General features: G+C 38.2%; 1 protein-coding gene across 7 annotated transcripts in view; it reads left to right on the forward strand.

The window, feature by feature from the left end:
• FMNL2 (formin like 2) overlaps positions 1-12,152 on the forward strand; it is a 283,998-nt gene that overhangs the window by 161,626 nt on the left and 110,220 nt on the right. For all 7 annotated transcript variants that reach the window (XM_081051468.1, XM_081051471.1, XM_081051467.1 and 4 more), the window contains exon 2: positions 3,003-3,086. In XM_081051468.1, coding sequence (XP_080907594.1) covers positions 3,003-3,086 — 84 coding nt within the window. The remainder of the gene's footprint in view (positions 1-3,002; positions 3,087-12,152) is intronic.

Genomic DNA, 12,152 nt, shown 5'->3' on the forward strand with positions numbered 1-12,152 from the left:
TTTGGTGGCATTTAGTCCTTCATAGTATTCTTGTATGATCCTTTGTATTTTTATGGTATCTGTCATAACTTCTCCTCTTTCATTTTTTATTTTGTTTGTGTCTTTTCTCTTTTTTCCTTAATGAGTCTATCCAGGGGTTTGTCAATTTTATTAATCTTTTCAAAGAACCAGTTCTTTGTTGCACTAATTTTTTTCTATTGTCTGTTCTCTATTTCATTTAATTCTGCTCCAATTTTTATTATTTCCTTTCTTCTGCTCAATTTGGGTTTTATTTGTTGTCATTTTTCTAGTTCTTTAAGATATAATGTTAGGTTGCTGGGATTTTTTGCACTTTAGATTAAATAAAAAGCATTTACCCTGACCTATATAGCTGGGCATGACATAGTTTTGACTTACCTCTCCAATTTTATCTTTCCCTCATTCCCTCTCTTTTACTCCATCTCCAGTCACGCTCATTCTCTTTCATCTTTTTTATGTGCCAACCTGTTTCTGCCTTAGCGTCTTTTCATCTGTTTCCTCTGCTCAAAATGCTGTCATCCACTCTTCACTGGGCTCACTCCTTCTCGTTTTTAGGAATCATCTTGTTACTTTTTCCTGAGATCGTCCAGATCGTCCAATCTAAACTTGCCCTCTGATAATGTCTATCCAGATGTATCAGAGTTTAAGAAGATGAGTTTGTTTCACCTGTATGTTCCCCACCATAATATGATGCTCCATGAGGATCATATCTCATTTGTTCTCCATTGTGCCATGTGGCACAGTGCTCGTACAAGGGTGGTGCTTCATAAACATTTGTTGAATGAAAGACTGTTTTGTTAAAATAAAAGTTAATTTAGAAAGGAGCATCTTTGCTTTTTCTTTGCAGTAACAACAGAGCCTGCATCTCATTCCTCTTGCAGGTTCGCACACTGCTTTCTGCATGAGTGTCTAGTAGAGTACTAACAGAAAGTCACTTATTTGCTATTTTTGCCTTGTCAAAAAAAAATGCTTTGTGGCATTTTTCAGTGTTTGTCCAACAGACTAAGTTTAGGTCCTGTTTTCACTTCTGTTGAATCTCTCCAACTTGAGCAAATTCACCTACTTCTGCCAGGTCTGTTTCCCCTTATATAAAATGGGGAAAATTATATATATCTCATGGGCTTGTTATGAAGGTTACTTGAGATTATGTATGCAAAGTACCTCATACAGTGCTTGGCACCTTGTAGTTCAGGCATTCTTTTCCTTATCCCCTTTATATCTCAAGAGATTAATAAGGCCTCAGAGAAAACTCATTTAACTTACCTCATAAACTTATTGTTCTTATTTAATGCATAATCATACCCAGGGGCATTTGTATGAGGTCAGGATCAGTTTAAGAGGAAATAATCCATCTCTAGAGTGCAAATAAACAATGATGGACTGGTTATTTAATGGTCAATAACATTGGGCTCCCTCAGAAAAATGCACATAGAATTCTCTTTTGCTTTATCCCAGGAGTTGTTGTTTAACATTGTAAAATTAAAATAACAAATAAATTCAAGTGGATATTTTACATTCTAGTTCAAGTAGATATTCTATGGAGATAGGCCATATGAAAATACTTTTTCAATTTTAGGTATTTCTATGGAAAAGCCTTGATAGTACCATGGAAAACTCGAGTCCAAAGCTCTTCTAAGTATGTTGTCAGCTTTGGGGGTAATTAAAAACTTAAATATTCTGAAGACAGTTTATTAGATTCAAATGAGTTACATTTAAATTAGTAAGTGGTGTATATCTAGCACCTACTTAGGCATTCCAATTTGGGTGCCAGATTGAGTTTAAGGGAAAATATTTGAGTTATATTTATCGGTATTATCAAAGGTTAATTCTCTGTCTCTATTAACTCACCCACCCTTGCCTCTATTAAATTTGTTTAATGAGATAACGTGAGACAGTAACCGTGGCAATGGAAATTGTTTCTCTATAAGCCAAGCTCCAGAGAGGTGTAGGGGCTTGAGCAATAAAAGTTCAAGAACTTTGCATTTGGAATACTGACCCAGGCAAAGAACTGTATTGTTTATTTTGTGATAGGTATGATTGACAATGCTGATACAGGGCATAGACATGACAATTAATAGATATAAGACATTAATTGACTACTTAGTTGTTTAGAGCACAGGAACTTTAGGGAGGCCAAGGGAACAGATCTGAATTCCTTCTGGGCTGTCTCACTCTGCCATGTTTTGTAGCTAAAGATCTCACCTCAGACCTGAGCCAAGTATCTTGGGAATGTGTGTGATTGGTTATTTGGGACATTAGACTAATATGTGAATAGCTGGGGAAAATCCATGGCCAACGCTATAGAAGGTGTGCTGTATTGACAAAAGCGGGCGTTATATGAGTGCTGATGTATAGACTTCTCTTTAGCTTATGGTCAATTTCTCACTGCAAGCCCAATTTCATAAACCAATATAGCTAAACTGAGAATTGTGGTTGTTTATGTTAACATATATCCTGCAAGAGTGTTGTCATCTCACAGAGGTGACAAAAAACAGTTGCATTGTTTTCATACAAAAAAAAATATATTCTTTTACTTGTAGTTTTCTGTTAAAGTAGATGTTGGTAGATCAACGGTTCTGGTCGTTGAGTTTTCTTTTTGTGTTTTCTGTTCTGTGTCTAGTGGGGCTGCAGTGCTTTAAAAAGAAATCGGGGCAATACCTTCTCAACAGTCTGACCTTTTGTTGAGTCGACTGGGAGCCCACTAATAAATGAAGAAATAATGCATTACCTTTGCTGAAATGTAAGTCTGTAGTTCAAAGCAGACCACCTTGATGTCCCAGCATAGGACTTCAGAGTCTCTCCCCTCCCATTAAAACGATTTGATGTTTAAATGACTTCTGCAGTATGTTTCTGTTTAATGAGATGCTGGGAATTGAAAAGAAGTCCTCAAAGAACCACAGTTGTATTCTTTGGTCTGCCTATGAGTTACCCATTAGCAGTCTATTATGGAATGTGACATCCCTCTTCTTTTTTTTTTTTTCCAGAATGCTATGAACCTACCCCCTGACAAAGCCAGGTTACTGCGGCAGTATGACAATGAGAAAAAGTGGGAACTGATATGTGATCAGGTAAGAAATAGTGATGCTTTTATCAAGAAATAATAAAGGAAGAGAACCAGATTTCCTCCCCAAATACTCATACACTAGACTTTTTCCAGGAGGTGCATGGATTTCTATTTCGTGACACTGCCATCCTGTTTCTTATGACCAAAGGACAAGTTAGAAAATGACTTCTTTTATTGTTGCATTATTTTGATTCTCTCCTTTACTTTAAAACATTTCCCCCCCTTCTATTATTCCCTGTGTCCCCCGGTTCAAGTCGTTGTTTCTCAGTCTAGTTGTGTACGACCCAGCTCCCTGGCCCATGCTGGTATTATGAGCCTTGTGCTCCTCCCAACTGAGGCAGTCGGGAGAACTGTTGTTCACAATCTTAGCTGTAGAGAGCGCAGCTCACTGCACCATGTGGGAATTGAACCGGCAACCTCGGCGTTAGGAGCAGGGCACTGCAACCACCTGAGCCATTGGGCCAGACTGACTTTAAAACACTTTGTAGTTACATTTTCTGGGAAATTTGGTTAAGTGGGCAAACCAAATTCAGACGATCTGTTTTACTATTTACCTTACATAGTGGGTTGATTAATGCAGGTCCTCTAATTGATGTATATTCATGCAAGAAGGTGAATTGTTCATAAAGAAACATTGCTTAAACTGATAAAAAATTATTTCAGTTTTTAACAACTCTCTAGGTATTTCTATTTTATCATTAATACAAAATAACAAATTCAGACTCTTCAAAGGGATATAAAATAAAAAGTGGAATTCTCCGTTTTCTTTCTCTCTGCCCTCCAAATTCTAGGGATCCACTGGTAAGATTTTGAAGTATCCTTCCAGCTTTTTTATGTATTTGGTTTTAAAAACAAAGAAAAAAGTATCCGAATACACACACACTCACACACACATGCACACACTCTTCTGCATCTTGATATATTCATCAGTATATATGTCTCTACCTCTTTCTTTTAAATAGTATGTAGTATTCCATTGTCATTGGTAGTAATTTTTGTGTGTGGGTTACTTTATTCTGGGGCTAGGAAGAGACAAGTTGTTTTAAAACTTAGTAAAGTTACTCTGTAAAGGTAAAGAGTAGGCTTTGTATATTATGTATTATTAGCTCTTTTATTTTGTTCCATGAGCTTTAGAGTGGTTGTGCCCCCCCCCCCCGACTCTCTGCCACCCTGAAAATTTCGGGAGAGTGTTGTAATTCCTCCTGGCACTGCTCCTTTGGGTTTTTTGTTCTCCATAGGTCGAGGCTCCATGTTTCCTAAGAAACAGATACCCACAATTCACGTAGAGCTTCTGAAGCACTCATTCTATATCATTTCACCTCAGCCCGTAAACTAAAACAGTAATGAAATGGTGGTAAAATCCTCCTCTCTCTTCCATGCTATATTGATCACCAAAAGTAGACAGACTCTGAAGAGGAAGCCTGCTTATATGATCGCAATCCAAAAGAATAATATTTTGCTGATACTTACAATCTCCTTTCTTGAGACTTAATTTTTAATGAGAATTATCTAATTCTCTGTTATTGCAAGGAAAAATGATTTTATGGTAGCCAACAAAGATAATAGGGATAATTTATATAAAAAGCAGGTAGTCACACAAGTGAGGGAGGTCCCAGGAGGTGGAAAACGCTCCAGTAGGACAGGTTATGATAGAGTGCAGGTGAAGGGAGGCTGCCTCGGTGGCCATTGTGTTAGCTCTGTGAGGAAGGGCCCACCTGTCCTTCCGTCCTCAGACCTGCGGAAATATTCCCTGCCAAAGCAATGTGCCCTGCTCCTTCTGGCTTTGTTGAATCATTAGTTTTTGTGTCTCTAATATGCCAGAAAGGGAAGGCTGCTGGTGATGGAAAATTTCTAACAACAGTACTCCTCTCTCAGACCAAAAGTAGCTTCATAGGGTTGATGGTGCAGTCTGGGGTCTCCTGAGGTTGGGAGAGGAGCAAATCAGTGATCTAATTATGCTTCTGATTTTCAAATCCCCAAAGTTCAGGTTATTATTGCTTGAAATGTTAATATGCCAGGACATGGGAAATTTAGCTACTTCATCTGTTGCTTTCTGGCAGTCACTTCAACACATACTGAAAGCTCCAAACTGAAGTGGCTCCATCAGTTCTGGGGTGTCACGGGTGATTTGTTAGTAATAATGAAATAATAATAGTTATTATTATTGCCAGTAGCCAGCATTTAGTAAGCAGATTTTCTTAATAAGAGCTTTGTGTTTAATCTTCAAAGCATAGCAGTAAGATACTTATTAGTATCTCCTTTTGACATATGGGGAAAACTGAGACTTACTGGTGTGTCACCCACATGAATAGCATTTCTCCTATGTATGTTTATCAGGGAAAAGATAAAATCCGTAAATTTAAAAATAAATAATAAAATTTAAATATAATAATAAAATAATAAAATATAAAAAATATAAAATGATAAGATAAAATAAAAATAATGAAATATATAAAAATAATAAAATATTAAAAAATAATAAAAATTTAAAAATAAAAGATAAAATCCGTAAATTTAAAGCATTCATAATGTACTATTTATATGGCAAATATAATGTGTTGATGTTTATTTGACTGAATGTTTACCTTATCTGATGTTTACCTTATCAATATTTAAATATGTCTCCACAACAAGTGAATTACTTAAGGGCATGGGCCATGTGTTACTTGTGTTTGTATCTCCGACACCTTGCTTAGTGCCTGAAACAACATAGGTGCTTATTGAAAGTGTGTTGAATGAGAAAGAATAACTAAATTATATTATATGTTTGGGCGACAGTGGAGAAGGAAGAGAAGGCAGAAGGGAGAAGGTAGGCAAAAGAGGCTGCAGGGAAGTAGGAGTTTCCTGTTTCTTTATCCTTTTCACTTTCCTCCACCTGTTGGTGTAATTGGCTTGTGATAAGTGAAACTAAACTTCACTTCTCAGTTCTGGAAACTCCTTTAAAGAGGGAAGGGGGCCTGACGTAGATATGAAAGAGTCTGTATGGGCATTTGTGCAGTGAAGCTCCGTTTCACCTACCGAGGTCAACTGAAAATCCAGCTCTTTGGCTATCTCTAAGGAGCAAAATAAAAATTTTTTAGAGATTAGATCCCAAAGAGCTTTCTGTAGCAAGAATATCCTGGCAATGTCCCTTAGTTCTTTTCTAGATTATTGCATAAATATAAAGAGGACCTGGGCTCTAGAGGGTCTAATAAATGCAAGTAACATGGGAAAACTGTTTAACTCTGGTCCCAAAGGGGCTACAGAAACCACTGAAGGAGAGGCTTCCCTGCTGGATTTTGGGTGGTGTGAGGTATACCCCAGAGAGTTTATTTCTATGCTGTAGTAAGTGGGCTGAATTTGCATGAGGACATTAATTTGAAGACTCTGAGGATAGTGAGGCAAGTTTTATGGCAGCATGAGATGACAGTGTAAGAGGAAAAAACTGGAAGTGTCAAGTTCCTCTGACAATTGCAAATGAAAACCCATACAGGGCATAGCAGTAAGAATGCTGCTCTCTATACCTCTGCAGGCAGAGAACACCCATTGCTCTCACTCCTGCCTCAATTTTTGATTCTCCCTAAACACAGACCCTTGGGCTGCATTGTTTGGCTTTGGGGTCTTGGCTATTTCACAGCAGTTTAAGGTAAAGGCTGCATTTAGGGAGCTTTAGCGATTTCAGATGGATTTCAGACTCTCCAATCATTATATCAGATAGCCTCATTAGAGATTATTTCAAGCCTCTTTTTATTTTTCTAATTTGAAAACTTAACGCACATTTTTAAAAATAATTAACTACATTGGAGCATATGAAGTCGAGTGAAAGCTCTTCTGCCTTTCCTACCTGTTCACTCATTCCCTTATTTTATTGATGCTGAAACTGAGGTTTAAGAGCGTGAATGACTTCGCCAGCCATGACAAGATCACCCTGTCTAATTAAATAAGATGAGGACACCTATTTCCAAACTCTAGTCACAAACTCTTTCACTTATCCCTGTTAAAAAGGGTCTTGGAAACAGTCCATTGAAACAAAAATTGTAGTAGGTAAAAGGCTATCTATTACTGAAGCTTCATCCTGTAGCTTCTCAAATGTTATTGGTTGAGGGGTAGTGGTGGGGTGGGAGGGAGCTATAGAATTTACAGGTGGTGGGGGATTGGTTCATAACCGTGCCTCTGCTGAATGATTAAGTCATAAATTCAGGACATTTTAGATGACTAGTGCCGATGGGTATAGATTGCATGAATGTATAATCCAGTCCTGGGTTAGAAAGCTTCCCTGTGGCTTTGCCAGTACTGATGGCATAATTTATTTTGGTGAGTGGTTTGGTATGGCTCGACCTTGCCCCCTAATGGCTGACCATTGATTTGCATTGTAACCATTGTGAGAGATGGGGGTCTTCCCCTTCCTTGATTTGTGTGGTATGATATGGGAGAAGGAGATTAAAAACAAAACAAAAAAGGTGAGTGTGAAGAGGTGGCAGGAAGTCATACCCACTTAGACTTAGCTTCCTGTGTTAAGCACTTCACGGAGATTGAATTTCACCCCTCAAGGCTTGGCACGTGTCCCGATCAGGAAAGCAGAAGGCCCCTCCTGCCACTTGGCTAGAGCTGAGTCAGGCAGTGGCACTAAGACGCCCCACTCCACTGAGATGCTTCGTTAGTCTAGTACAGTGAGAGGTGCTCTCTTTTTCAACTGACCCATACCATTTGAATGTATTTAATCATTAAGAATAGAATTATTTTTTAAAGCATTCACTTATGTTTCCTAATACTGTTTCAAAAGACAAGAAAGTTACTTAATGGTTAACTTGTGTGAATAGCTAAGCCAATTTGCCACTGGAATAAAATTTCCTGAAAAACTAAAGAGCAAACATTGCTTTTTTTTTTTTTATGTTCATCTTTTTCTGAGCTAGTACAGCTCTTCTCTGCCAGGTCAGCAAATATTACTGGATACTGATATATTATTTCCAGGGACCATCAGATTCTAGGTAATGAGGGTTTGTCCCTGGAGCACCAGGAGTAATAGATGAGTAGTGACATGGCAAAGGGTGGGGGGCAGGCTAGAGCCTTCAGTGTTGATGGCTGTATGCTAGTTATTTATATAACATAGACAGTGGGGAAGAAGTTGTGAAAAAGGTAGGGAAGCACCAATAGCCTTCCCTTGCCCACCCCCCTCTCCCCTGGCTCCCAGACTTAATCTACCTTCCTGGGCCCCTGTCTTCAGTTCCAGGCTTTGATTCTACATTTAGCCACAGTCACTTCATTCTGGCTTCACCAGCTGTTGGGTTACCAGACAGCCATCTCGCCTTTCCCCTCCCTCTTATTCAGTCCTCTGGCTAGCTGATCTTTTTCACTATATTTAATATTGTTTGATGTTGAATTATTTAAATTTTCACTATATTTCCATAATTCTGTGGTATGTTGAAATGCTGTCTGTTTTTAAATCGTTACAAGGTTTTTGAGATCTGTTTAATTCTGTGGAAATTCTGTCTTTCAAACCCTTAGTGTTTTTCGTTTATCATTTTTATACTTGATATTCCCCCTCTATGTAATCCTGTTTTTTTTTTTTTTTTTAGCATGCATTACCGGCAGTCTTAACTCCATTGGCTAGACCTGCAGAGAAGGATGAGAAATGTTAGCTAGTTGAATATGTGCAAAGAGAAGAACATGTTTAGTAAAAGCTAGTCTCTGCCAATTTTGATACTCTGATAGTTTCATTTGTTTCAGGTTGTATTCAGTGTATTACAACTTGCTTTTATTTAGGGGTTCACTAATTTATTCATTGAATAAGCATTTAGTTGTTTAGATGAGGAAAAGCAAAGAGTGAAGTGAGAGGGTATGGATCTGAGTGTTCCCAGAACAGGTTCACACTTTGAGGTCGGAAAAGACTAAATGGTCACTAGTACTAATTTGTTTGTTCTGAGTTCTAGCGGTGTGCCAGGTGTGAACTGGCTGTGGGGCATGTCTTTTTGCCTAACTGAAAAACAAACAAACAAACAAGCAAACCATTTTGTCTCTCGGTTATCTTCTGCTTGAGATTTTAAAGAGACTGTTTTCCTTTCCTTGGTCTCCAGATCTTTTCAACAGCAACAGTTAGTTGCTGTTGAAAAGGAGGCAAGTTTCTTTCCGTCTCCCCGAAAGCAAAGTCTCCCTTTCATTAAGACCCACACCGGGTCTCCGACTGCTTGATTCTGAAACACTGGAGAAGCAGTGATTCGGGCCCTGTGTGTTGAGCTTCCTTGTCTTTAGTGTCTCTGGAGTACTGGAAAATTGATTCTGAACCTAGAAGCTGGTTTCCTTCCTTCTTCTTCCAGAAGATCCCTTTGTCATACCATTTTTACAGTGGGGAGAAAAGATGATGGTCTATTCCACAGGGATTGAGAGGGAGGTAGAAAAAGGCAGAGAGGTGGGGGGATGGTTATTCCTTTTAAAACTAATCCTTTTGGCAGCTTTATGCTAACCGCTGTCAGAAGTGCCTTCAGAGCAAGAAGCCCAGGGCTCAGTCTGACTTGAAGCTTATAGGTCATCTTCTGCCAGAATGAACATCACATTGCCTGTCTTCCTGCCTGGTGATACAAATGGGAGTATAGGGCCATCTCGTCCCCCAAAAAAGACTAATTGCCTAATCTGGCTTAGACAAACCCGTTATGTTGTTTGAAGTAAACTTGATTGTATGAGCATTTTTTGTAAACTTTGGAACGCTATTACAGGAAGTGGAGAATCATACAGCCAAATTAATGCCTACGGGCTAGACTGAGGTTGTTGACCTTTGGCCCTACCTTTTAGAAAAGAATTTAAGTGATTTATTAAGGTACATTAGCCAAGAATTTCTACTAGGTAATACAAATACCACTTTACATTGTTTTAATATTTGGACATTTAACTTAAAAATCTGTGCTGTGGAAGACTGTTTTTTTGTTCAACTTGCACAAAAAAGAAAAGCCAAACAACTTCCTGGAAGTTATCTAGCAAGTGGTTGAGCTGATAGTAAACAATTCTGAAAATTTCTGTCTTCTAAAAAGTACCATAATGGTTTGGAAAAGTGTTTTTTGAAAAAATTGCCAATTGATGACCAGGATCTCTATGTGATTGTGGCTTTTTCTCATCAGTCTGGTTCATCAATGGAATGATTTTACTGAGTACACACTGTGAAGAGTGATAATGACCATAGTGCTTCGGAAAACAGTGTTGAATCTTTTAAAAGTGGAGATGGAAAAAAGAATTAGACATCATCTCAAAAGTAAATTCTGGAAAGACTGAATAAACAACAGAGAACTTTCAGCCCACGTATTTCCTCCTACTTATCTGTAGCCTTCATTGCAGTTCTTGATGAACTTTCAAGTAAAATGTTCTAAAAGAAGTTATTTTAATTAGAATATCGATGTTGGGGGTGAAGGGATAGAGGATGAAAGTGAACTAGAACTATGATTCAGATTTTGTCAGAAATGCACAGCTGTATGTAGGGGCAGAAACCGTGTATGATCTGCGTTAACATGGTGGATACCAGCTGTGGACAGGACCATGGCTTACATCACATCTTCAGGTACTAGAAATACCCTCATTGCGCAGATAAATGTTTGTTACCCTTAATGCCACTGCTAGCGCTCTTGCTAAGAACTTTGACACAACCACTCAGCAGTTGATGTATGTGCTCGTATTTTCAGGTATAACTTCCTAAGTCCATGTCAAATCCTGTAAAACGAACACTGTAATAGATCTGGTATTGTGTTTACATATCTCTGTTGCAACCAGTAGATGTCCCAGCAGTGACCAATTTCAAAGGAGCTGCTGCTTCTACCTCCCTTCTGAGCCCATCCTTGTCAGGTGTTGTTTGAGAACTTGATTTAAGGACTAATTTTGACCATGAGGATCACAGATTGAAATTATTGTTGACTTAATCTTGTGATCTGCAGATGAAAAAGACCTGAGGCTGCTTAGATGGGATGTGTGTGTGTGTGTGTGTCTATTATGTTAAATTTGAAATTATGGAAGATCTAAGGAGAAACCATAAAATATCCAATGGGAGCTGGGTTTAAGATTTAGGTTTTAAGGTTGTTAACACATGTTGCTTTTGTTTTTATGTTTTAGGAGGTAAATATTTGTATATCTAGGAAGCTGGGATGTATGTTGGATTGGGGGATTTTAGGCAGGATTGGGCGAATATGGTGGATTAAGCAAATCTCATGAATGACAGTGAAGATACAGTCATGATTTGAGGTATGGAGGTACATTTAGACCTTGATGTAAAAAACTGATACAATTACCAGAATTTTGAATCCTTTAAATAGTTATAAAATATTTATCATGTAAATATTTTGGAAATTGTACAACTAAGAGCTTTACAGGACCTCCTTGGAGTGTTTTATTTCTTGTAAAAGTATTAACTGACAAAGTTGACTATTTGGATTTTGGGTTTATTTTGAGTGGTTACCCTTGAGTTTATGTAAAAGAAAGTTTGATATTTAGAGTATTCCAGTTTCTTCAGTACGCTTACTTTCTCTATTCCCATATTCCAGTTCAGGCCTTTACGCTCCCCCTTTTTATGTTTCAGTTGCCACAAGTTGTCCCTGTTGATGGTGGTCTAATAGCCTCCTTTAGTATTTCTTGTAGTGCAGGTCGTGTATTAGTAAATTCCCTCAGCTTCTGGATGTCTGGAAAGGTCTTTATTCCTCCTTCATATCTAAAGGAGATCTTTGCTGGATATATTATTCTTGGCTCATAATTTCTCTCTTTCAATAGTTTGAATATTTGGTTCCATTCCCTCCTAGCTTGTAGAGTTTCTGCTGAAAAATCTGATGATAATCTAATGGGCTTTCCTTTGTAAGTTACCGTCTTCTTTTCCCTGGCTGCCTTGAGGATTCTTTCTTTGTCATTGATTTTAGACAGCTTCAATACAATGTGCCTTGGTGAAGGCCTGTTGGGATTGAGGTAATTAGGTGTTCTATTTGCTTCTTGGATTCGAGGATCCAGTTCTTTCCACAAGTTTGGGAAGTTCTCATCGACGATTTGTTTGAATATATTCTCTGTTCCCTTCTCTCTTTCTACTCCTTCTGGTATGCCCATTATTCTTATATTGCTCTTTCTGATGGAG

The sequence above is a fragment of the Rhinolophus hipposideros genome, assembly GCF_964194185.1.
Source record: "Rhinolophus hipposideros genome assembly, chromosome: 6".
NCBI lineage: Eukaryota > Metazoa > Chordata > Mammalia > Chiroptera > Rhinolophidae > Rhinolophus > Rhinolophus hipposideros.